The 27,747-nt window shown below is 36.1% G+C and overlaps 1 protein-coding gene across 2 annotated transcripts in view; it reads right to left on the reverse strand.

The window, feature by feature from the left end:
- OTOGL (otogelin like) overlaps positions 1-27,747 on the reverse strand; it is a gene marked incomplete at its 5' end in the record, with an annotated part of 379,802 nt that overhangs the window by 20,038 nt on the left and 332,017 nt on the right. Inside the window, 13 exons of one of the 2 annotated variants that reach the window (XM_082742761.1) lie at positions 1,672-1,813; positions 5,066-5,280; positions 8,226-8,415; positions 10,796-10,888; positions 10,983-11,006; positions 11,244-11,386; positions 11,666-11,843; positions 15,192-15,268; positions 17,537-17,605; positions 17,950-18,029; positions 22,492-22,609; positions 24,538-24,816; positions 26,454-26,621. In XM_082742761.1, the coding sequence (XP_082598887.1) occupies positions 1,672-1,813; positions 5,066-5,280; positions 8,226-8,415; positions 10,796-10,888; positions 10,983-11,006; positions 11,244-11,386; positions 11,666-11,843; positions 15,192-15,268; positions 17,537-17,605; positions 17,950-18,029; positions 22,492-22,609; positions 24,538-24,816; positions 26,454-26,621 (1,776 nt within the window). The remainder of the gene's footprint in view (positions 1-1,671; positions 1,814-5,065; positions 5,281-8,225; positions 8,416-10,795; positions 10,889-10,982; positions 11,007-11,243; positions 11,387-11,665; positions 11,844-15,191; positions 15,269-17,536; positions 17,606-17,949; positions 18,030-22,491; positions 22,610-24,537; positions 24,817-26,453; positions 26,622-27,747) is intronic. The other variant, XM_082742762.1, reaches the window with a different exon arrangement.

Below are 27,747 nucleotides of genomic sequence, written 5' to 3' on the forward strand. Positions count from 1 at the left end.
GACCCTGAGATCATGACCTCAGTGGAAGGCAGAGGCCCAACCCACTGAGCCACCCAGGTGCCCAGTAATAGGTATTTTTGAGTATCTTCCGGGGTCCAGCTAGTATGATATGCTATGGTAGAAAAAGCTCATCTGAATTGTAGCAAGTGAACATGATCAAGAGGCAGCCCAAATCTGGTTGGCATTAATCCTGAGTCCGCTGGCATGGAGTGATTTCTCTGGTAGTGGGGAGATATAACAGTCTACTCAGAATAAGCACAGAAATATGCTTTATGTATGTAACTCAACCAAGCCATAAAAAAGAAAAATGCTGTGTGTTTAGGTTTAATCCTTCACTGTCAAAGGAAACTACCATTGCTGAACCGTTTCTAAATGATGTTGTATAAAATTCTTTGGATTCTCAGTCATCTTAAAATATCATACTGTTAAAAGATGAACACACAGCTGTTGGGGTATAAATTGGTAAAATCTCAGTGGGGAACAATTTGATGGTATCTATTAAAATTAGAGATGTCACAGATTTCCTATGAATCAAGCAAACCCACTCTTGAATAGTGATTACCTCTGGGAGCAAAGAGAGGGAAGGGATGGTAGGGCACGCCAGGAGCTGCTTTGCGTTCTTGCGTTCTTGCTTTCTTTTTTTAAAGATTTTATTTATTTGACACAGAGAGAGAGAGATCACAGGCAGGCATTGAGAGAGGGGAAGCAGGCTCCCTGCTGAGCAGAGAGCCAGATGTGGGGCTCAACCCCAGGACCCTGAGATCATGATGACCTGAGCCAAAGGCAGAGGCTTAACCCACTGAGCCACCCAGGCACTCCTATTTCTGAAATGAAGTCATATAACTGGTGTTTGTGATATGCTATCCTTTCTATACATATTTTACCTTTTCTCCTAGGGAAAATGAAAACTTTTATTTTATTTTGGAACATCTCACTAACATTCATTTTGACCATCTTTTAACCCTTAAACCATTTAATTGCTATTTCTTAACTTAACAATATTTTCTGTGAAATGTACCCAGGATTGGATATAGGTTTAATAAAATCTTTATGAAAAGCATCATAACTTGGAAAACATGAGCCCCATAAATAAAAACTGTCAAAGAATACAAACAAAAGAAAAAGGATCCACAAACATGAACATGTATTTGGAAAAAGGCTGAATCCAGATATCAATCAAAGAAAGCCAGAAAGATAAGTTTCCAGGAAGTGGATACTGTGTCAGGAAAGGAGGAAAAGGGAGCAGAAAAATATGTGTCTTCTTCACAAGCTAGGGGACAAGCAGTGGGCAAATGAGGCAGATTGAATTGAAACCAACAAAATACGCTCCGGGATACAGAATTAAAGTGCCTGTTCAATCCCCCTGTAACTTCAATATTTCCATTGGTTTTGCTGACTAATATTTTGTGGACTAGGTTTTCTTTTGGGAGGGTTGAGGCCAACCCTAGATTTAGATCAGAATAAAACTAGAACTAGACTGTGTGGGAGAGCTGACCCCTAACTTTCAGGTTGCTTTTATCTGGTTTTATCCTTAGGAAATTATTTGGTAAAAAATAATTTATGAATAATTATTCAGAATAATTCATGAAAAATGAAAAGAAAAAGAAGTGAATGCAAAACATGCAATGCTTTTGGATTGTTAGGAAATATTCTTGAAAAAGTACTACTTACAGCAGTAGTCAGGTGTTCTCCACTGAAGACAGATGTCAAACCTGTTGCACAGAGCCACGTAGGCAGAAAGTGCATCGCATTCATAGTTCCAAAAATAGGTATAATTGATCCACATCTTTTCACAAAAGCTCTTCGGTGAAACCTAGAGACACAGTTGGCCTTGGGATAAGTTACATTGTTTTATTTCGCTAAAGGCCCTATGTTAGTTGAAAACTATTCAGAGAATCAAAGGGTAGCAAGTTAATACTTATTACAGATCTTCCTTAGACCTTAGATTCCAGATGTCACCTCTGATGTGACAATGTTTTTTTAAAAGATTTTATTTATTTATTTGAAAGAGAGAGAGTAAGTGAGAGAGGGAACACAAGCAGGGGGAGTGGGAGAAGGGGAAGCAGGAAGCCGCTGAGCAGGAAGCCCTGTGTGGGTTTCCATTCCAGGACCTTGGGATCATGACCTGAGCCTAAGGCAGACACTTAACGACTGAGCCACTCAGGCACCCACTAATGTGATAATATTTTAAAATACATTTTGGATAAAGTAAATATTGTCTGCACTAATGTATATAAGTCTATCTTATAAAGATGAAAGCGAAACAAATTATGTGGACCCAGCAAAATCTATTTCTGATATTATACCTTGGGTCACAATTGTCTTTTCCATATATAGAATAGGACTTTATGAGGAATAAAACTGGAAGTTTCTGAAGCATTTCATAATGATACTTGGTATTACTTGTTAAATGAGGTTATAAATGCTTCTCAAAAACTATGTATCAATATTGAACATTGAATAATTTAAATCATTTGACATGCTTCAATTTAAAGACATTTATTCCTATAGATTGTTTCATTTTGACTTAAAAATGCCTGATATCTAAATAATTTAACTTGTAGCAACATCTATTCCATTTTTCTCTCTACTCATTTCATTCAGCAAACGTACTAAACATCTCCATGCAGATGTCAAATTCTGACAGAGTTCAAGGTGCCAGATAATAATACTTAGCAGTTTTCATATCCCATCATTTCTACTTCAAAGGCCATATCTGTATAGACCAAGATTCTACATTCTTTGAGTCTTCTTTATAGCATTCCCTTGCTTTCCAGTACTTCACATGGAACACTTGCTGAGGTCATTGGCATCTTCCTTGTAGAATCGGAAACGGAGAGCTTCCTTCCTAAAACTCTCTCCTTGAACTTTGTGTGTAGTTCATTCTCTTGCCTTTTCTCCTGTCCAATGTCAGCTCCTCTGCTGCCTCTGATTCTGAGTGTTTCTCTATACCTCACCCTCAACAGTCAGGTCTACAAGCGACAGATGTTTTTCCCGGATTCCTACCACCATCTTGGGCATTTAAATTTTTTCCTCGGTTTCTTCGTAAGTTAAAGAGTTACTCATAAACTTAGTACTACTTAAGATAGTTGTGAGCTAATATACAGTAAATGTACAGAGCAGACTCAGGCACACTGCACATTATTTATTGTTATTTTAAAAAATCCATACACAGGGGCACCTGGGTAGCTCAGTGGGTTAAGCCTCTGCCTTCAGCTCAGGTCATGGTCTCAGGGTCCTGGGATCAAGCCCCACATCAGGCTCTCTGCTTAGTGGGGAGGCTGCTTCCCCCTCTCTCTCTGCCTGCCTCTCTACCTACTTGTGATCTCTCTCTGTGTCAAATAAATAAATAAAATCTTTCAAAAAACCCATACACAAATAATTCCCCAAACCTGATCCTTGGCCTTAACTTACCTCCTCTGAGCCCCAGAACTACATTTCCAAGCTTTTTCTGGGTATTTTGCTTTGAAATCCCACATGACTTAATTTATCCAAAGTAAAAAGTTAGATACCTTTCCAGTTAAACCACAAAAGCTGAACCTCCTATATCTCCCATTCATATATTCACTTAAGCAGGCTTTCATAATTTATTGAACACCTAACTACTTATCAGACACTGTCCTATGCATGAGGAGCATAAAGGTCAATAACACAGACCTATTCTCTGTCTGCAGATCTCGTAACTAAAAAAAGGCTTTGAATAGGATCCAGTGGAGTCAACACACTAAAATGAATCAGAGGAGAGAAGTATTCCGGCTGGGAAAACTAGAAGTTTAAAAGCCCACTGGCAGGAAAAACTTTGGAATATTCAAAGAGTTGACAGGAGACTGGAGCTTAGTAAGCCAGAAGGGCACAGCAAAGAGGAAGCTAGAGAAGTGGGTGGGCCAGAGGGTAGAGGACCTCATACACCTTGATAAGATGGTTGTTGGCAGGTATGTTAAGTGTAAGTGAAAGAAACTTCAAATAAATAAATAAAATCTTTACAAAAAACACATCATTTAAAAAATCATCATGCTTTTTCTTTTAAAGATCTTATTTTTATTTATTTATTTGTCAGAGAGAGAGAGAGAGAGCACAAGCAGAGGGAGCGGCAGGCAGAGGGAGAAGCAGGCTCCCTGTTGAGCAAGAAGCCTAATGCGGGACTAGATCCCAGGACCCTGGGATCATGACCTGAGCTGAAAGCGGACCCTTAACCAACGGAGCCACCCAGGTGTCCAAAACATCATGTGCTTTAAAAAGACATTAAAATAACACTAAACTGAGTTTTAAAGTATTATTTTTTTTCATTTTTATATACTTGCTTTTTAAAAAAAAAATGTGAACATTTAAAACCCATCTGCATCCATATCTCCAAGTAAAACTGAAGCTCCCAAAAGATATGCCATTTTGAACTCATAGGGCAGGGTGAGAATTATGGGATCTACACTCCATAATCTAGCATGGGAGGTGGGAGAGTCTTACTCATCTTTGGATCATAGGACTTTAACACGATGCTTTGGAAGTACTAGATGCTCACAAACTCTCACTAAAGGATTCATGAAATGCCATATTTATCTGTCCTGTGTGTCCCTAACAATACACCTTTTTTTTTTTTAATGACAGAGATTACTTAAAATATATACTAGTCACATAAAGTCAGAAAGTTGGAGACAAATAAAAAATGTTTAAATTGAATATATGACAGGCTCTACTACAAGTATACACCTAAGATGCCAAGATCATAGAGAACTGACAATATCCTCACTGTCTTGGTTTCTCTATTTGGTTATCAAGTGACATTGATTTCTTTCTCCTAGAGGCATTTATTCATAGGACAGAATTTCATTTTTTCTTGAAAACTGTAGATACAATTCTGAAAAAACATAGGAGAAAAAAAGGTAAGTATCCTTCCTATCTCTTTAAGTCTATAAAAGCAAATGATTCTGAAATCTAAAGCATACTGACAGAAGGTTTGGGGCTAAACTATTCCCAGGAGAAGAACATCATGGCAAGAACAGGAATTTATTGGCTTAACTCTCAACACATCCAACATGACAGTTCTTATTTATGGTTTCCCTTAACTTACTTTATTATGGCATGGAAGGAAAACTCTTCTCTTCAATAGCTCAATGCAGTGACTGCAGTCATGCTCAGTACAATTCCTAACAGGTCTTCTTGTTGTTACTTCAAATGATTTCTCAATTTCCCAACTCTCAATAAATAATTCTATGTCTTCCATATTTGTAATAATTGTGCCATTTTGCATCCTTAGATCATCGTCCGGATCTTTGTTGCAAATTCCTAGAAAGATATGTGACATTCAGAAGGAAAAACTTTTTCACTCAAACCAAATGTAGGCAGCAGAAATAAATCATCTTAATAATTGATTTTAAATGAATAAATTACTTACTGAACAAGGTTCCAAATATATATCCTTTCACTTTAATGTTGATGGATTTTTAAATTATGTATCTGATTCTTTGATAAAATAGTACAGAGTTTTCTTTTTCTTTTTTTTTTTCTTTTAAAGATTTTATTTATTTATTTGACAGGGAGACACACAAGGAGAAAGGGAACAGAAGCAGGGGTAGTGGGAGAGGGAGAAGCAGGTTTTCCTCTGAGCAGGGACCCCCACTGTGGGACCCTGGGATCATGACCTGAGTCAAAGGCAGACACTTAATGACTGAGCCACCCAGGTACCCCAATACAGAGTTTTCTTAACCAAATAAGGAAGAAACCACAATCCTAGAAGTTAAGAAATGTGTAAAGATGATAGAAAATGAAGAAAGAGGAGCTTGACTCCACTCCCACACTCCTTCATTATTACCACCATCACCCAATTGAAGAACTAGTTCTTAAGCTTTCCAAGATATTCCTTAAGGTGGTGGGCATTTGATGGTTGCCTCCCGGCATCCGTTCCTCCAGGAAAACCCTGCCTGAAAACATTAAATTCTGCTTCAGGAAGTATCCCTGCCCCATCACCATTACAGGAGAAGGCCACAGTTGGCATAAAGGTAGTCCTTACTCCTGTGCATTACAACTGTTACAGATAATACACCAGTCAGGTTAGACAGTCACCTAGACACATGGATACATTCAACATTTAAACAACCACTGCCAAACAGAATTTGACCTCGAAATTCTAAGACATAGACAATCTCTCTTCCTTACGATGACATGGCCTATTGGTGGTTATGATGCTTGGATCTGCTATAGCCTCTATCTTCCTGAGGAAGGCCAGACTGGGGAAGAGCTTACTCTTCATGCTGTGGAGTGCAGATTCAAGGTGAGGGCAGAAAATCAGCCCAGAACCCTGATCATACTTTATCTGAAGCCCACCATACCTTAAGATATATTTTTTCTTAATCCCTAAGGCACCGGCTACAAAAGATATAATTGAACATTTTTTTCAAGTATCAAATCTTAATCCTCAAGTAGGCATATTTAAGATCATAAAGGTTGCTGCTCCCATATTTGCTTTGTCATATACAAATGACTGAAGGCAATGAAAAGAAAAAAATAAAAAAACTCAAGTGAAGTGAACTATATTGTCAAGCAGCTACTATTTTTTAAGTCTAAACTTTCCTGGAAAAAGGTAACTGCTAGGAAAAATTGTTCTTATTGCAACTCCAGCCACCAGTCCTACACACTTCACAGTTCTGGCCAGAACAAAGTATTCATACAGATCTCCCATTCTGGTGTTCATACTCAATTTGGGTCGTACTCTTGTTCGCTGCAACTTTTTCAGACCCGACAGCACCCAGATTTCCCTCTAACAAAAACCTTCTTCACCCACTATGGAGGTCATAACCATTAGGGGGTGACCCTCAGTTAGCAAAAAGTCAATCCTACCCCCTTCTCTATAAATAAATAAAACAGTGATTATTTAAAAATCCAGTTAACAGAGTGTGTCTGTAAAAGTATAAGCTGACAATAAGTGGAGGAGAAAAATCCACAAGATCAAAGAGAAATCATAGCAGGCAGAAATGATAAATCATCAGAGAAAATATGCATTCCTAAAGTCTCTGAGTATTACTCAATAAACACTATGGATTATGTTTAACCAATACTGTACATACTCAAAAATAGCTATGTCCACAGTGATAATATTCATTCCCCATGGAACTTTGCGCAATGTATAGCATGCTATAAATAGGCAAGGTAAACCTTTAAAAAAGGTAAAATCTTTTCATACAAACTTTTCACTAAATGCTTTAAGGAAGAAATCTGGGTGTTTTATGTAGTTTTTGAGAGAGAGGACACGGTCTTATTTGTTTTTATGTTGTCAATACCAAACACTGAGTCCAAACACTCAGAAGGTGATCCATAAACTTTTATTCAATTAATATTTGGTGAGAATAAAGTAGTTATATTTTACTAAACTAGGATTTATGATTGTGTGTATTAAACAATGTGTGAAGTGTTTGACATTAATTTTTACATTCAACCCTAACAACAATCTTGAAGGTAGAATGTTGCTATTCCCATTTTAAAGATGAGGAAACTGATGTTCTCTTCAGAGCACAGAGCTACAAAGAGAATAACCTCCATCAGATATCAAATTCAGTATTATATTTTTTTATTTTGTTGTGTACCTGGGTTTTTAAAATTTGTTTCCTTTAGTTTATAACTACGTGTCAAAAAAATATAACTCTTTATGTGTCTATGTAAAATGATGTGATACTAATCAGGTGTAAAGATACATTTAGGCATTATACTTTATAATAAAACTGGGATAAATATTGAGAATGGTTTGTTCCCGGCATGTAACTTTCAACATGACTTAAGCAACTAAGTTTTCCCTTATTTCGAATTTTAACATAATAAGGAAGAAACAAACCCATTTAAGCCTTTAATCTTTCTGTAACTCATATTTCTCACTTGTAAATTAATACCAACTTATGAGGGCTATTATTAGAATTGAATAAATTCAAGTATATAAAATAACAGTTGGTACTTTATTAGTAATTAATAAAGATGAATATAGTAGGATAGATATAGAATATAGTAGGAATACAAACAGTATTGTGATAGTAGTAGTGAACATGTATTTTCATAAAATATGGAAATTGAAATGTTACTTCTTGCTTCTTAAGCCATTTATTGGGATGAAATAGTATTCACAGGGGAACTGAGAGTTAACATTACACCTCAAATATGAAAAGTGGGGCATCAGGGGTCATTGGTGTAATGTGAACAGGAAAAAAAAAATGAAAAGAAATTAAGATTTGAAGAGCAATGCTCACCACAGAGTCCTTCTGTGTAAGATGACAAGTTAAATTGAAAGCCAAAATGAATGTCTATGATCCCTGTAAGGTGAGCCCACTTTATGATTAGTCCAGCTGGAGTCGTAATCACATACATGGTACCAGAATCTTCTATGGATAGTTCTTGATTTGTAAAGGGCAGAGGCACAACAATGGAATCCACTTCTACCTAAAATGACACAATAAGTTTACAAATGTTAGACAAATTTTTATGTTTCAATATACACATTAGAAGTAGAATTCAGGGGGCGCCTGGGTGGCTCAGTGGGTTAAACCTCTGCCTTCAGCTCAGGTCATGATCTCAGGGTCTTAGGATCAAGCCCTGCATCGGGCTCTCAGTGGGGAGCCCACTTCTGCCTCTCTCTCTGCCTGCCTCTCTGCCTACTTGTGGTCTGTGTCTGTCAAATAGATAAATAAATTCTTAAAAAAAAAAAAAAAAGAAGAAGAAGAAGAAGTAGAATTCAGATGTTTCCATTTCTTCTTGTTGAATATAAACTATTTCCTAAGTTTTTAAAAATTTATTTCTCTGCTGCTGCTACAGCTCCTCACAACTTCTAGTTCTTTTATTATTCCTTTGTTGTATCTTTCTATATTCAGTATTTGTTCTAAACTTGTTGCCCTTTATTTTCTTCAAAACTTAACTTTCTTCTGTGTTACCTATGCCTTTCTGTCCATTTCCCTTAATACATGTTGATTACAAGATTATCTACTAATATAATAGAGTTATTTTTAGGATGTTTTCTTTAATCTAGGTCCTTTCTTTGATCTTCGAAATCACCATTCAACTATAATGTTCTTCATAATCATTTGTCAATCTTGGTAAAGATTAAGTTTCCCTGCAGTTCTATTTCCTAGTCTTGGATGCGATACTAGGCTCTGTATTTTTAAAACGTACTCTTGGTAATACAAATGTAGGCAATCCAAGCATTATATTTAGAAAAACACTGTTTTAAACAATGACAAAGACAGAGAACCTTTCTGGGTCCTATCTCACCAACCATCCAGTTTCTCATCTTTATATCTTCCTCATACTGCCATCTGCAGGCTGAAAGAGTCTTACTGCTACCTGGTTAATTTCCACTTTCTTTTAAGATTTCTCTTAGCTGTCACCTCCTCCAAAAACACCTATTTGACCATCCTATGAACTGCATTAGGTGACCTGTTTCTGTGATATATCAGTCAAACTCTATCACTATACCTCCTATTGCTTTCTAATTGGCAGACAATTACATTTAAGTACCTCACATACAGCTACAAGTTATTTGAGACCAGGATCTTCTTGTTTTATCACACAAACTCTCAATAAATGATTCTTAAAGAGTTAGTTCTTCACTGAATACATGACCAGAGATGAATCAGTTGAAACCATAAATAATCCCTTTGGCCCAAATGCTCACTAATAGCACTGACCAGATGTAAGTTTAAATTTATTTCCCTCATTTTCTGTCAATGAATCAACTGATTGAATCAGAAGTATATACAAATGCTATCATCTAAACAATTCCCTCATTCATATATTTTACTTTACTTAAAATAAAGCTTTCTAACACCTTACTATATTTTAGGTTCATTTTCATATTGTTTCTAGTCTAGAATGTTTGGCCTGTGCTAAAAAAGACAGAATTATTCCTAGAAAGTGTGTAACATCTGTCATTTTAGCAAAATCTTTACACGTCATTTTCTTACATTTTTGAGAGAACCATATAAGTGAAATACCCAGTTTATAACTTACCCTTCTCTAGTAAACACATATTCCTTGGGATAAAGATTTTTTCCTATTAAACCAAATGGCTTTTTTCGATCTTTTTATAAAACATCCCCCTTCTTCAGTTTATTTCAGTCATTAAATATTTCTTCATTTTTTCTTATTTTAGCTATCAAATATTCATTGAAAAATTAACATCATCAGCACTTTGAAACTATTTTTTTCTCGGTGGTCAGCATTCTGGTATTCTTAACTACTAGGTTTTTCAACCTTGTGATTCCTCATTTTTTACATCATTTCTACCTTGTTTAATTTAAAACACTAATGTTCACTCTGGAACTTGGGCACTCACATTACCTAAAAGGGATTTCATGTCTTTGACATGGCTTTTATAGCTAACCTCACAAGGGGAGAAAGATTTGCAACACGTGGTACATTATGGAAGGAGAAATATAATATTAAGAAGCACAATTTTTTACTGTCCATGAAATGAATGATTAAACACAATAATAATGAAACTCCACTGATATATTTAATTTTCCCTGCTTTTGGAAATAAACGTGTTTAATATAATTTCTTAATTTTCTCCAATGTGAGGTTCTCTTTTTTTTTTTTTTTTAAGATTTTATTTATTTATTTGTCAGAGAGAGAGGGAGAGAGTGAGCACAGGCAGACAGAATGGCAGGCAGAGACAGAGGGAGAGGCAGGCTCCCTGCCAAGCAAGGAGCCCGATGTGGGACTCAATCCCAGGACGCTGGGATCATGACCCAAGCCGAAGGCAGCTGCTTAACCAACTGAGCCATCCAGGCATCCCTGTGAGGCTCTCTTAACTTTGAGCTCTTACCTTTCTTGCTGCCCGATTAACAAGTATTTTATGCATAGATGTTGTCAAATTTAACTTCTTAAAACAAAGTCCATACATTCTTCCAGAGGGTGTCTTAATTTGAAAAAAAAAATTAAAACTTTATGGAGCAAAACAAAACTTTAGCAATGAAGAGAAGTAATTTATGAAACACTTTACAAATACTCACTAGCTTTTTAAGTGAATTTCCATTCTGAAAAAAAAATGTATAAAAAACACTTTAAAAGTATATTATTTGACTTCTTAAAAACATTATTCAAATTAATATTACATGCCTCTAAATATATTCACATGAAACATTTTTTTAAGTACTAGAAGATAAATCTCAGTGAGTTCTTGAGCCCTCTCTTGCTCTGACAATATCTAACGTAGCAGTGTACATCAGCTACAGATTTATGAAGAAATGACACGAGAATGAATTATGACCTACCTGATTCATGGAACATTTTTCAATATGAGCAACTATAATTTCCCCAGGAATTCTCACTAAGATATAAGAAGCCATACTATACAATGCTGCATTGTTTCCATCAAATGTAATAATGCTCAGCTCTGACAACATGGAACACCGACCTAAAAAACATGGTAGAGAATGGATTTGGTCTATTCACTATTTGTATTTGTACTAATGATAACTCCTTTAAACACACACACACACACACACACTTTTAAATTAGTGTTAATACATTTGACAAGGAGCAACTCTAAAATTTGCATACTGGGAAATAAAATCCTAAATTAAATGGAGAAAGTTCAGCAATAGCTGGGTATGATGAGTGAGGTGATCAGCTCAAAAAAAATAGTTTCCTCCTGATTGGAAAACTGCCTGCCATGTAAGAAATGCAAACTTACAAGGACATTCCCACTCAGGGCAGCAGATATCGCTGTTCACTTGCACGGGCCTTCCCCGGAAACCACAGTCGGGCATTTCCAAGTCCTTTGGGCAATTGAGGGACCAGTTGTACAACTGCCATTCCATATTAAGACATATATATTGGCTACAATTATAAACAGGATCAAATTGTTGAGGCTGTGAATAAAAAAGAAAATTAGTTTTCTTTTTCCTCTTTTCAACAAATGTTTTCAATTAATTTTTTAATTGCCCAATCCCATTACCCATAGTATATATTTCCTAAATACAAAAGCTTTTGAGAGATCATTTAAATTTCACTACAATTTTTATTGGTGTATTCTCTCTAAAATACTCAGTTTGAACTTAATTTAAGCTTTACCTTCATACTGATTTGATATCAGAATTGCCTATATACTCAGACATCTGAGCACATTGAAATCTTGTTCTAAATTGTCTTCATTAGTGTTTACAAACAGACCTATACAGTACAGGTCAGGCTTTCATATGTTTTATAAAGCTAATGTATCATTATAACTTCTGTTAATGTCAGTTTAAAAAAACTATTACTTAACGCTATATATATTTCATTAAACATTCATATGTGAGATCAGTTTAATAGCTTCTAGATAAAATCATTATAAGTTAATTCTTTTTTAAGATTTTATTTATTTATTTGACACAGAGAGAGAGGTCACAATTAGGCAGAGAGGCAGGCAGAGAGAGAGAGGAAAGCAGGCTCCCTGCTGAGCAGAGAGCCTGAGAGGGGCTTGATCCCAGGTCCCTGAGATGATGACCTGAGCCGAAGGCAGAGGCTCAACCCACTGAGCCACCCAGGTGCCCCAAAATCATTATAAGTTAATTTTTATATATAGCTCACTGACTTCTAGATAAACAAATTTAAAAAATCAGTGGTAGATTTTCTAAAATATATAAATTTTATTATATTTAAGTTATAGTAATAATTACAGCAATGATCAAATATTTATGTCCCAATTATATTTAAGACATATTCTAATAACACATTTCACTCCCCCAACGATAGCCCTCTGAGGTAGGTACTATTATTTTTTTTCTCTTTTATAGATGGGGAAATCAGGAGGATGAAGGTCAAAGTAACTTGCCCAAGATCCCATACTAGTAGGTGGAAGAGTTAGAATTTAAGTTCAGGGATTGTTACTCTGGAATCTGTGACCTTGGCCACTACTCTATACTGAATCTCAGGGGATGGGGAAGAAAATCTAACATCTATTTAGCATCTGTTATATGCCGTACACTAACAGTAGCTTATTTCATTTGTTTCTCCATAAACTTTATGAGTTGAGTTTCTATCATTCCAATATTAAATATGATCAAAATTAAGGATAAGAGAGGTTAAATACTTCTCAAAATAGGGAGACTATTAGGTGAGCACTCCCAAATTTGAGAGCCAAAGGGAGGCAAATAGTCAAGTCTGATTTTCTAAAATTTTCTGGGTGTGGTTGTATCACCTCCCAGTATTGACGCTCTGCTTTCTGTTTAACCAGGAAAATGAAAGCAGTTAGACAAAAACTAGAGTCCCTACAACATCTAAACACCTAAAACAATCTCTACCTTCCATTCTACTGAAACTATTTTAACAAGGTCACCAATGAACTCTACATTGCCAAATCCAACGATCAGTTTTCAGACCTACCCTTGCTTGACCTCCTAAAGTATTTAAGATAGCACAGGACTCCATCTTCCTTATTAGTGTTTTCTTTCCCTAGCTTCTAGACCACCTACAATCTCCTCCATTTTTTCCTATTTCACTATCCTTTGCTCGTTTGTTGTCATATCTTCCTCCTTCTCTTCTCTATCTGCTCCCACTCCTTTTGTGATTTCATCCCATCACTGAGAAGTTCCAAAATTGAATTCAGCTTGACCTCTGCTCTAAGCTCTATTTATGTCTACCAGAACTGTACATCTGCACCTTTCTGATGTCTAGGAACAATCTCAGTCTTCACATCACAAAACTCAATTTTATCCTTTAATTGCTGAAGGAAAAGATCTTAGAATCCTTGATGCTTTTGTTTTACTCACACCCCACATCTAATCTTTCAGCAAATTCTGTGCCCTCTATGTTCAAAATACACTCTGAGCCCAGGCATTTCTCACAATCCTCACTGCTCTCCCCAGGTCCATGCCACCATCATCTCTGCCTAAATTCTCACAATAGCCTCCTAACTGGTTCTGTTGTCTGTTTGCACCCTATTCTCAACATAACAGCTAAAATGATCCTATAACAAATCAGATTGTGTAATCTCTCTGCTCAGAAATAGTCACTGTCTTCCTATGTCTTTTAAAATAAAAGCCACAGTCTTTACAATTATCTACAAGGCCTTAAATAATCTAATTTATTTCTTATCTTATTGCTTACTAGCTTAATGGCCTCCTTAATATTCTTTTAAAATGTCAGGTATATTTTTACCTCTGGGCCTTTGCACTTGCTGGTCCCTCTGCCTGGAACCCTGTTTCCTGGTTTCCACAGCTATTCCCACTGCCTTAGTTCTCTGCAGGGATCCATTTCCGAACTTCTTCAGATCGTTTACTCTGAAGTTACTTTATCTGGGAGGATTTTCTGAGCATGTCATTGAAAACAGATTTATTATTCCTTGAGCAGCACCTTCTAACATTCTATAATTTAGTAACTTATTTTGCTTACTGGCTATCTTAGAGCCTCCAATAGAATATGAACTCCATAAAGGCATGAATTTTTGCTTGCTTTTATATTGCTTTATTTATACTACTTAGATAATGCCTGGCCATAAATGGTGTTAAATAAATATTGGTGGAATGAATAGTTGGCTTATCAAACAAGTAGCACGTTGGAAGCAAGAAGATAACCAAGTGTTCAAGTCACAGCCAAGACAACTACAAGCTCTGGGGTCCAATGAGCTGAACTTTTTTTGCTTGCCAATGTGTATCTTTGTTTTCTGGCATAGTGCCTGGCATATAATAGCTGCTTAATAAATATTTTTGAATTCCCGTCTCACAGAGCAGCCCACATTAGTTAACTTTTTATTAAAGTATCATACTTAAGACCTCATTTGAGGGGCTCAGTCAGTTAGCTCCTGCTTCGGGCTCAGGTCATGAGCTCAGGGTCCTGGGATCAAGCCCTCTTCTGGGCTCCCTGCTTAGTGGGGAGTCTGCTTCACTTCTCCCTCTCCTTCTGCTACTCCCCACTCCTCATGTTCATCTCTCTCTCTCTAATAAATAAATAAAATCTTAAAGAAGAAGAAAAAGATTTCATCTGAATTTTGGTTTTTAATGTGACCAGAATCTAATCAGTAGGACATGTCTAAACCACGTGAGAAAATACAGTTGCTTTTCCCTCTAAGAGGGCACCAAAAAATTGCTAAAATGTAATGCATATTTCTTATTATCTCTTGGCAAAGAGGGACTACAGAACATAGCAAGATAAGTTTAATAGCATTTGGATAGTGATACACAAACTTGAACAGATGCTATGAGGAATTCCAGTAACTGGACTAGATCACCCAGCCATACCTCACATTCCAAACCTGTCGTTGTGGGAGTTAGCACGTCCAATACAGTGAAGTCTGATGGAGTAATCATTTCTGGACCTATTAGAAATGAAGATATCCTTTCCATTAGTGGAATGGTATCTATCATATAAGGAATTTGCATGCAATAGAACGTGTGCTAAGGAACTTTATACAGATAATTTCATTTATTCGTTGCAAGAACTCCATCAAGTAGGTACAACACTCTTATCATTTTACAGATAAGGAAATGAAGGTATAGACAGGTAAGCTAGGAATTCAAACTTGGGATTCTTATTCCAAATCTCAGATTTTTAACCACCATTCTATAAACTTCTTCACCGTCTTGATGGTGTCAACACAATTGTCTGAACAGGTAAAAATATCAGTATCACTGAAGAGTGCTCAGGAGTTACAAATTCTATTGCCTTTTAAAAATAAGTAGTGAAGCTAATTTATTTCGCTTGGTGAATTTCTAGAATGTTTTCCTTGCAGGCAGAATGGATGGGGCTTTGAGTCCCATGTGGACCACCAGTGGGGGTGCAATGAAGAAGGGATCCATAGACAGGGAAGATGTGATTGCTAAACACATGTGTAAGGCGCCTTCAAAATCTATTGTTAGGACTCAAGTCATCTCTAAAATAGTCAAAGTCTGAAGGACCACAGAAGAGCCAAAAGGAATGGTTGAAATTTTGTCTAGCTATAATTGGTATCCACTGTTGAGTTGATATTGCCCAAAAATGACTGTATTCATTTCTTGTTGCTATTGTAACAAATTATTACAAATTTCATGGCTTAAAATATCACCAATTTATTATCTTGTGGTCCTGGAAATCAAAGTCCTAAAAATCAAGGTATCAGCAGGGCTGCATTCCTTCTAGAGGCTCCAAGGAAGAATCTGTTTCCTTCCCTTTTCCAACTCTTTGAATTACCCGACTACTTTGGCTTATGGTCCCATTTTCCATCTTCAAAGCCATTGAATTATATCTTCAAATTTCTCTCCTTCCCCTTCTCTGATTCTGTCATCCTGTCACCTCTGACTCTAACACTCCTGCCACTCTCTTATCAGGTCCCTTGTTATTATACTGGAAACACATGGATTAATATAGGATAATTTCCCCATTTCAAGACTCTTAACTTATTCACATTTGCAAAGTCCCTTTGCATGTAAGATCATATTAACAAATTCTTGAGATTAAGAGATCAACATCTTTGGAGGGCCATAGTTCAGTCTATCACAATGATAGAAGAGAAAACTTACTTTTTCAGTGAAATAAATTCTCTAAGTAACCTTAATTTTGTGCTTATTTTATCATTTCTAATTTAAGAATAAAGAACAACAAAATTCCCATTCCTTGGTCCTAGGAGCAGTGTTCATGTTCTAGATTACATCTTCTAGAAAATATGAAACAATACAAACCTAAATATTTTTATTGTTATCATCATAATCATTTAAGCCATAGAAGAGGAAATAAAGTTCTAGTCCAAAATAAACACAGAGTCATGGAAAATTCTAATGACTTACAAGGATTAAATGTATGCCAAGTGGTTAGTCCAGCGCTTGGCATGTGCTAAATATTTGATAATTGGGAGCCAGGAAGAATAGTGGGAATAGTAATAGTTATTGAGAGGTTTATGTATGTCGACGGTACTTCAATTTTTAAAATTTTGTTTATTTAGATGATTGATTCAGAACATTTTTATTTTTAAAATCTCTTGGAATGGACTCTGAAAGCCATAACCCTTACATAAGGTCACAACACCTACCTGCCTTTTTAAGTAGATAATTTAATTAGAAATACAGTGAAGCTATGATAATATAACAACAAAAAAAATAGAATAAGTATCTGAACTTTTCTAAAGTATAACCTCCGGAAAAATAATACATTTGTCAAGCCTTACTGTGAACAGATTTATCAAACTCTTTCCTATGCCAAATTTCCTAGAGAGGGAGAGAGTGAGGTATGAGCCAGAATGTCCACTCCAGAGGCTGGGACAGAACAAAAATGGAAGTGCCAAAGGATGACTTCATTTGCATGAGCCTCTCTTCAGAGTCTACTTAACGACTGCGAATATTTATGCACGATTTAGCGACACCCAAATTCTAAGTTTAAAATGTGAGGGAAGTCCTTGTTATCTGTACTACCGAAATAGAGGAAGCAGTAAACCAAATGATGAAGCTGTTCAGAAAACCTGGCATGCTGAGCCAGTGAACAGCTACGGAACGCAACAAAGTGACTGCTGGGTTTTCAAGCCAATGGGTAATACCGATGTCAGTTAGCCGTTGTTAAGTGTGCTAAGACCTAAGTTACATAATGCTAATCTCAGGGTCTCAAATGGTAACAATAGCTGTAAACATGGGTAGAGACGGCTTACCTGGTGGCACTAATGCAGGTTCTGTGGGAATCAGAGGTATGCCTACAAAAAAACAAAAACAAAAAATGAAAACAAAAAACAAAAAGCACAAAGATACACTTCCTTAATCTGCTGTGCTTAAAATGAGGTCCATATATACTTCCAAAAGGATCTTTAGCTTCCAGAAAAATGTTTTGGGGGAGAAAACACAGGAGGGGTGTCAGAGGGAAGATTTATATGCTTTAGAAGTAAAAACAACAACAAAAAAAAGTGGAAAGGATATTAAAGAAGAATCTTATAAAAGTCTGTTGTCTAAAACTTCTGTTTATAACCACTTGCCATCAGTAGAGAAAAAAATACTTATGTGTTTCATTGTTCAGAATAAATTAGGAACATGTCCCACTTACAGTCTCCTGGATAAACGCATTTGAGGGTGACCTCATCAAGGATCATAGTTTTAGGACAGTAGGGCAAGCATCCTTCAACCCTTTACATAAAAAAAAAAAAAAGTGAAAAAAGTTTGAAATAAAAAAAATACTGTATTTAATATATGCAATAAACACATATTCTTCCTGAAAGTCTTCTACTCTATTTGCCAAGTAGTAAGGAGTGCTCCATTTGTTGTATTCCATCATACTTCATTTTATGAAATCCCAATCCCTAAGGGGTGATAGATTGGTATCATTCATGATTCATGAAGAATCTGAACACAGAATTTTCAAAGCATATGCTTGTGTTTGGAACACACTAAAGCCATGCTCTACAAATCACTGGAAATGCAGAAGAATCATTTATTGTGATTTTAATCTGTATTTGTTGTTCTTTCCACTCTTACATTCCTCCAAATCTCAGTTGATAGAGATGTTTTTTAAATATCCTTGCCTTAAAGACGCTGGCACAACAAAAGAGACATTCAGTGGCTCTCCCTGAGTACTATTAAGTCCTAAATCATTGAAAAGGTATTAGGACTCTCCAGGTGGAACGGACGGAGGTAGAACATGGTTGCTGTTCTTCTAGAACAGGGAGGGGAGGAGCAGAAGGGGTGGTTCTCAAGACCCCAAAAGTTTGGCAGTGCCCTGGGAGGGTATGGTGGTATATAAGCCTATGGATATTGGATTGCAAATTCCAGGATGTTCGGTTTCCTTAAGGATCTCCACTGCTCATGCATGGCACGGAAGCAAAGCAGGGGTCCCAAATTTGAAGGCGCTATGGCTTGAATGTCTTGGGCCAAAGACAAGAGTGGTCATCTGGAATGCTTTTATCTAAGGGAATGAAGTCAATATAAGTATTGAGGTTACATTTTCTTTCTTGTCTAATTGATGCTCAGAGTCCAATTTGTTCTAATTCAAAGAAAGTAAATGCAATCTTTTGTGTATAACCAATTGGGTTCATACATGCTAGAGAGAATAAACACAAATGTTTTTATAAAAAGCCTTGCTTATCTGACTTTCAAATACACTAGAAGTTAGTAATAACATTTTAAATATTTTTAGACATTTCCGGTTTTAGACATTTCCAATATCTGTAGAGAATCTGAATTAAAAATACTCAAAGCCTCTTTCCAGTTCAAGATGAAAATGAACCTGACATTAGGAGTAAGTATTGCCACGAGAGGGCACTAGTTGACGGAAAGAAATCCAGGCAACACTTTAAAAAAAACACACACAAAAAAACAAGGAAAGCTAATTTCTCTTCTAACATGAGACACATTTAGCCATCTCTTGGATACCTCCCTCACAGATTATTTTTTTACATAAATAGCTTAGTTTATGTGACCAATTGTTTATTTTATAAAATGAATTTGAATAATAAAACTTCAACTGGTGTATGATATTCCTAGTCTACTCTAAATTTCATCAAACAAAACACAAAAATTAAAGTTACTATATGGATGGAAAGACTAGGGACAGTAGGTTATCATTAAATTAAATAAACATCAATTTTTTGTGCAACTCAATTACTTCATGATTGTTTTATGCAAGTCAAAACCAAAGCCACTTAAAATATTTTGCAAAAATCAGTAACTTATTCCTTTAAAACGCATTCATAGTTGCACACAGCAGATTCTTCTTTATTTTGTCACACAACTGATCATCTGTTCAACTTCTGACTGATAAATAAATGCCTCAGATGTAGACCATTTCTTATAATAGGTATATTACATAAAGGGAAAAACTGTATTTACATATGGGCTCTATGGTATGCTAGTTGGCATCTTTTCTCATAGAAGTTCTCGTTTCCACTAGATATTTTTGTTTTTAACACTTGCTATGTGCCAGAAACTGAAAAAATCTAGAAGGAGGATGGTGGTTCTGTGGGGGACTCGGAGAAGGGAGCAGAGGTGTGTTAAAGCCCCAGCTCCAGGGCGGCTTGGTGGCTCAGCTGGTTAAGTAACTGCCTTCGGCTCAGCTCATGATCCTGGAGTCCCAGGATCGAGTCCTGCATCAGGCTCCCTGCACAGGGAGTCTGCTTCTCCCTCTGACCGTTTGCCCTCCCATGATCTCTCTCAAGTAAGTAAATAAAATCTTAAAAAAAAAAAAAAAAAAAAAAAGCCCCAGATCTGTACTTGAGTCTTCCTCAGGAGAAATAATTAGGCATCTCAGTGCAGGGCAGAGGGAGAAGCTGAAGGAAGACAGAGATGAGAAAGCTTGGGAGAGGCAAAGTTTCATCCTGAATCTCTTCTCTGAATCCTAACCGAAAGTTTTGGAATAAGCTACAGACCAAACTACGGAAGCACTGAGCATCTGGGTTCAGCTGCCTAGGAGATCGGTTATACCAAAAGAAATAATACGCTACTTCAAACTATAGCTCATTTCCTCCCCTGTGCCTGGGTGGGCGATGCTCTCTGCCCTCTGTCTCCCTTCCTTGCCCCAGTGCCCAACTCATTGCGCCCCCACTTCCCTGTTGTGTCCCTTCCTCCTGAGGGCTACCAGAAGAGGCAGGAAGTAGGTGTGTGAACATGAGAGGTCCAAGTGAATGCTGGCCATGTCTCCTTTTTATACAGAATCAGCTGTTCTTATTTTTAAGAAAACAGAGGGATGCCTGGAAGGCTAAGATGGTTAAGCATCTTATGCCTTCAGCTCAGGTCATGATCTCCAGGTCCTGGGATCGAGCCCTACTTCGGGCTCCCAGCTCAGCAGAGAATCTGCTCTTCCTCTCCCATTGCCCCTCCCCCACTTTTGCACACTCCTTCTCTCAAATTAATAAATAAAATCTTTTTTAAAAAAGAGAGAGAAAGAAATAGAAATAGAAATACTTCCTTCTCTCTGCTCCCATGGCACTTCATACCCAGTAGAGGTTCAATTCCTGGCCCGAGTGTCTAGAAACTGTGTCATAGAGAGCAAATTGTGTCACCTCCCTGTGCCTCTTTATCCCCCCGACAGTGGGGATAAAGAGATGACCCAATTCACAGCACTCGGCACCGTGTGAGTCACTCTACAAAGACTACAGTGTGTTAGTTGTTTTCATTATTGCTTCAGCCCTCTTTCCACTGTATTATCATTATTGGGTTTTGTTTCTGTCCTCTTCCTAAAGACTGGAAAGAAGTGCTGTGTCTCATTCATTCACGTGCCCAGAACCTTTTGTAGACCCAGTGTCTATCACAGAAATGAAGCTCACAGAGGCCTCATGTAAAATGATCCTTTAAAAAATATTCCCTCCTATTATTGTTCATTTCTTTGTTCTCCTTTACAGCAAAACTCCTTAAAAAAAAAAGAAGAAGAAGAAGAAGAAGAAGCTGTTTATACTCTGTCTCTGTTTTGGCTCTTCATATTCTCTGTTTTGCCAAATCTAATGAACAATTTTGTTCTCAAATTTGATATCCTCAAAACTAAATTCCTGACTTTTCCTACAGATTGCTCCCCTACCGTGCTCCCTACCTCAATAGATGGCAACTAAGTCACCCCATTAAGTGGAAACATCTAATATTTGAGCAATTTTTACTACAAAAATGGTAATTTCAAATGGTTCTACCTAAAAATTGCTGATGCCTAACCTTAAAACTAACTCCTTTATCTCTCATGATTAATATTAAATCTGTAAAACCCATGGCCCTAAGTTCAAAATATATGCAGAATCTTCACACTTTTCACAACTTTCAGGGCTAGCATCCTAGTCAAATCCCTTTCACATCTTATCTGAATTACTGACCAGTTCTGCCCTTGTCCTCTGCCTTCCCAATAGTCAGTTCAACAGCCAGAGGAAACTTTTTAAACATAAATCAAACCATGTCACTTCTCTGTCCAAAATATATCAGAACATTGCTCAGAGGAAAAAACAAAGTCCCCACAATGGACCACAAGGCCCTATGTGATTTGCACACCACCATGACTCTCCAGTTTCATCTCCTACTTCTTTTAGTTTTGTTCACTTTGTCCCAACTAACTGACTTCCTTGTTTATCTTCACACATACCAGATATATTCCCACCCCAGGACCTTTGCACTGTTCTCAGATCATTCCCCAGACATTCACATAGCCAATTCCCTTCCTTCCTTTACATCTCTGACCACACACTGCCTTGTTCATGTGTTTTTCTCTGACCACTCTATGTTAATTAGCAAAGACACACATGCCTTATGCTCTCTGTCTCCCTTACTTTCCTTTCTGTTTCTCCACAACAACTATCTCCATCTAACAATATATTGTATTACACATTTATGTTTTCAGTGGCTTATTCTCTGCTTTAACCCAACAAAGTGTAAGCAACATGACGGGAGATACTTTGTTTCATTCAGTACTACATTCATATCAGCTAGAATTCCTGCCACATCACAACCCCTCAATAACTACTGCTTGAATACAAGGAAATGAATTCTTTATTAAGTATAGAACACATACAAATGAGTCTTGAGAATGGTCTTTTACTTTTAAAATTCTAAAAAAAAAAAAAGTCCATTGAGAGAAGAATGTGCTAGTGCTGGAAGTTGTGCATTGAATGGTTAAACTTACGGTGGGAGAAATTTACACGCTTGCGCCTCAGGGTCACTGCATGTTTTAAAGCAGGGAGTGGCACAAGGTTCGTATCTCCATTCACACATCCTCCGGTAGGGCACTGCTGCCTGTATTTCTGGAGAAAGAAGAAAGTCTAGATTGCACATATTTTTAATGTACAGCTTGAAATATAATGATTTATGATAGCAACGCTTCTAGGGTTTGACCCCTCCTTGACCATAATGTTGTAGAAAAGACAGAGCTAGGGAAAAACACATGGCAATAACTTGGTGATCAAAATATTTCATGGTTAGGTTGAATATTTAAATGTTAGTCCACCTTCCAAAGATTTTTAAACCCCAGCAGTTGGAGAAAACAATGAAAAATTCAAAATCTTTTCCCTTTATGTTCACTGGGTTCTAATGATCTACATGTCATAATACTGAACACTTGTTTGGAATTTTACTTTTTGCAAAGTAATTTTTGTCCATTATTCTATTTTATCCTAGAAAGCCTATTGAGTATTATTTTCATTTTATAAATGAAAAAAAAAAAAATGAGGCTCAGAGGAGCCAAATGACTTGCCAAGTTCAAACAATTAGGAAAATGGCAAGACCAAAGACATGTTTCCTGACATCAAACCTAGGGAGAGCATTCCATCCTTGTTCTCACAGAACTTAGAGCATTACCTTGTACATGGTAAGAATTATCTGATGACAAAAACAAATGAATGGGCTTTAATAATACATGCTTACAGTTATAAAACCTCCCTTGATTGAAGAGTTTCCTTTTACAAATTCTGCTAGTACTCTCTCTTCTCACAACATAGAACAATCTTTCTGTAGCAGTCCAAAATTATATCTGGAGAAGAGAGCTCCATAAAGGAGAAAATTCATGGTAGGTGTTATGTTTCTCAGATTCTGGATACAGAATGGAATCCTAAAGTAGGGATAGGAAAATAAAACTTTCTGGAAGGCATCTGTGCATCTAAAGATTAGCGTGGCCATTAGATCTGGGTCACTGGAATTGTGAGTCCTGACAGAGGATTGGTTCTAAGACTAGAGTAGATCCCTAGAATTTCCTAGTTTTAAGAACTCCGCAATGATCAGTTTCTGAGATTCTAATGATGCCATTGGCAACAGTTGTCCAAAACTTAGGTGGGGCCACTGGGTCTGAGTATAACTAGACTGGAGGGGAAACAGAGTGTCAAAACATTCAACTTTTAAGTAAAGTCAAGTAAAAACATCATATCTGCTCTATAGAATGTAGTATAGACATATCAGTGACTTTTTCTCACGAGTGCAGGAACCCTTTTTAATAGGCAAAAATTTGAAGCTCATCTGAATTCCTCAAATCCAAAGACTATCGAGGTTTGCAGAAATTTATCAACAACAGAAAAGGCAAATGAATGAATGAAACAAATGATATGTTAAAATGAAGGAATTTGTTTGGGAGATCCAAGGTATGTGTTAAGCTCCTAGATTTTGAAAAAACATCAGATGAGGAAGTGGAGATTCCTCTCTGAAATTCAGAAAATTCAACAGCTATAAAACTGTAAGGATTTCTAGAAATAAAACCAGGCTTCTACTGAACCAGGGAAATCTTCCAGAAGTCAATGGAACCAGATACCTTACTATTCAAAAGACAGAGATAAACATGCTGCCTTTATCATTAAGAATCAGGATATTGAGAAGCTGCCTTCTAGGAAAGAAAAAGTACAAGCAGTAGACCCAAGAAATGCAAGGAAGCTCAGTTTCCAAAGTCCAGATAGCCCTAAAAGTAATACCTGGCACCATAAATAAAAGTAACATTTTTTAAGGCTGTTCTAAACTATCTGCCAATTAATTTATGTGACATAATAATAACTCTATAAAGTAGGTATTATTATTTCCCCCATTCTAATTTCACATAAACCAAAGACAAAGAGGTTAAGAAACTTACTCACTCAAGGTCATACCAGTTAGTCTACTTAGACTCATTTACAAATGACTTAAAAATTTTTGATATTTTGCCATAAGGTAAATTATCTATTGATTCTCCTTTTGAAGATCTCAGAAACCATACCTTCTATGCTGAAGCTACTTGAATGTTTGAATTCTTCAGAATCATCATATTTTGATGCTTTGACACTAAAATCTGTGAGGATGATGAAAAAGCCTTTTTTGCTGTATAACTCAAACGCACTGTAACCAGGAATCCAGAGCCCCTGATGGTGGAGAAATGTGGCTCTTCGATGGAAGGCTGAATTTGCCTGCCACAGTTTCAAACTGAGAGTGTCATCATCGTGGACATAGAGAAAGTAGTTTGGCCTTTCGGCAGACTCCAAGGAAACAAGTGCCAATGCTGTAAAACATAGAGCAGCATGTTTGATTTCCGCCTGGATGGGAGATCGTCAACACCAGCACTGTAAAATGTATTTGCAAAGACAGAATTGCACAACTGCCATATATAATGAAGACCATCTCTAAGATTTCAGAGATGAATTCTAATATCTTTAAAAAGAAAATTAATATTTTAATGTAATGTATTGTTAGCTCAAAAACTCAAAAAGATCAGTCTTTGCTGAATTCTATTTTTTAAATAATTTCTCGTGTCCCTCAGGGGACAAAAGAAATACCAACTTAGGACCCCAGCACATGCAATTTCATACAAGGAACTGAATGACTGATTGAACACATATTTGTATTTGCAAGCTTTAACATTTTCAAATGCACAGACTCTCCAAAGAGCTAAATTGGATGATCTAAAAGAATAGGAAACAGATCAATTTAGGCATGTCATTGCATTACAATATAACTGGGCTCTTAATGGGTAAATAATCTTGCAAGTGATTTTGCGGCATTAAGAAAAAACTATTTGCTCAACATTATTGTCTATTTCCCAATAGATGGTCAAAGGGCTAATGAACAATTATAAAACATTTGAGAAATGTCATCCTTTTTTGTTAAATGCTTGAAAAAGTTTTCCTCATATTTGTAAAACCCATGATATAAGAGGTTTTTTTTTTAATAGAGTTTAGGTTTAATTTCTTAGACCTTAATTTTTTAGGTTTTAATTTAAATCCGTTAGGATTTTTTTTATTAAAACATCACTTAATATAAATCATAAAATGAAGAGCTCGCTCAAATCCAATGTATAATTCCAAAGGCATTGATTATATCTTAAAACTTGCAAGTCCTTCTGTTGAGCCCTGGAGGATGCAAAGAAGAATAAAAGAAATCTTTTTCAGAGGAAAAGTATGGAACAAACACATAAATCGGAACTTCAGACTGTGATAGGGGTTTTCATAGATTAAAAAGAACTAAAGTTTTTTAATAAGAAGAATACAATTCATTCTAACTAGAAAATCACGAGATTTCTCAAAATAGATAAAAAAAATTAAGTCTGATTCATTTAATAAATATTTTCTAAGCTCATGTAACACCTCACGAGTGATTCTAAGTAGGGCACCAACGTAGTATAGTATAGCACCAACGTAGCCTGATTATCTCCAGTCAGAAGGGGACACTAACCACTAGTTAGAACAGGTGCCAAGTGAATTGGACCAGTATAGATCTGCAGATGGATATCAGTAAATGTGGGACCAGGTTCCAGGAAAGACAAGGCCATAAAGGACAAAAGGCTTTCTAGACTCTGATTTATTTTCTTAATATTTAACTACTTTGATATCAAATCAAAATTTCAAATCAAATCTATAATGGTTACTATGAAAATTTAAGTTATGCTTTATTTAAGACCAAAAATTCAGTCAAATATTTTCAATTCTAATGTATGTATGCTAAAAGATAAACAAAGAAAATATTTTATATACAAAAGAGATAATTGTTTCGTGTACCAGTCTGTTATTATATACCCTTTAGGACACCTAAAAAAATGCCTTAAATGTATTAGATCCCCAACTAATAGCTACTACATGAATAAATGAAAAACAATGTAAATGGAAAATGAAATTCCTATTTTCAATTGGAAATTATACTTACATGATGCCTTCTCTTTAAAAAGGCCTGGAGTGATCATAAAATTAAAAAATAAATTGCCATGAATACTACTCCTTGGCAAAGAGAAAATGCTTCTACTGGTCATATTGGCCCCCAGAACAAGGCCACTCTGTCCATAACTTGCCAGCATGTATGGCCCTTCTCCAAGCCCTAGTTAAATGCAGATAAGAGAATAATAAATTGTCATAGGAGTTTTACAAGTATAAATTGGCATTGGAGTTTTACATTTCAAGCTGACATTTCAATGGGATAGATGTTAATAACAAAGAAATACCATAAAAATTATTGTGCACTTAAGTATTTATCTTTGATACAATAAGTGAACTATTTTTTAAAAATAACATACTATAACAAATTGGAATATATAAATCATATTTAGATTATGTAAATTAAAACATATATATTATATATATATATATATATATGTTTACATGTATCTGTATAGTTAAAGCAGTGCTCCTTAGAAGATTGATTCAAGCTTTCTGGATCTCCGTTTTTCTCACCTAGGTGAAAAAGTTTGTGTAGGTAACTCTCCACTCTAATATTGCATGATTTGAACCTATTCTCAATAAACATAAATTTATCTCTATCTATGGCCAGGGATTTTGAAAGTCTTCTAAAAAATCATCTCTCTCTAACAGGTTGCATTGCATGAAAACAGAAGTCACAGACGTGATCTACGATATTTTCTGTTTGGGGAATTACTGACAGTGAGGCATGTCTATAAAAAAGAAAATCAGACGGAGCTCAACAAAGATATCCAAAGTATTTTCACTTATGCTATTGCTTCTCATGCATTTAACTAGCTCCATATAAAATGGAAAACATTTACTGTAGTAAAAACCTTATTAGTATAGAGACAAACTCGAAACTCAACCAGAATAACTTTTCTGCAAACCTTATCTTATGAATTATAGTTAAGTTCATGATATTCAAAAAAATGATGAGTTAGGTTTTATGTTCCAGCCTAATCTCCATGCCAGTCTAAACTTCATGATTAATATAACTGAGAGACTATAAAACTTTGAAATTTCTTCTGAATCATCAAAATTAGGTTACATAATTATCACCTGTATGCTTGGAATAATTGTGTGTATATTTTCTATGTTATAGGTTATGTAAAATATTAATATGTATGTGCCAAGTGCTATCATAAAAGATCAATCCAGTTGCTCAGTGAATTTCTCATTCCTTCTTTCCTCTAATTTTTATCTCAGGAACAATTTTCCTCACCAAGCCCACTCTAAAGATGGAGGAGAGAAAAATATCTAAAGAA

The sequence above is a fragment of the Mustela nivalis genome (genome assembly GCF_964662115.1).
Source record: "Mustela nivalis genome assembly, chromosome: 7".
NCBI lineage: Eukaryota > Metazoa > Chordata > Mammalia > Carnivora > Mustelidae > Mustela > Mustela nivalis.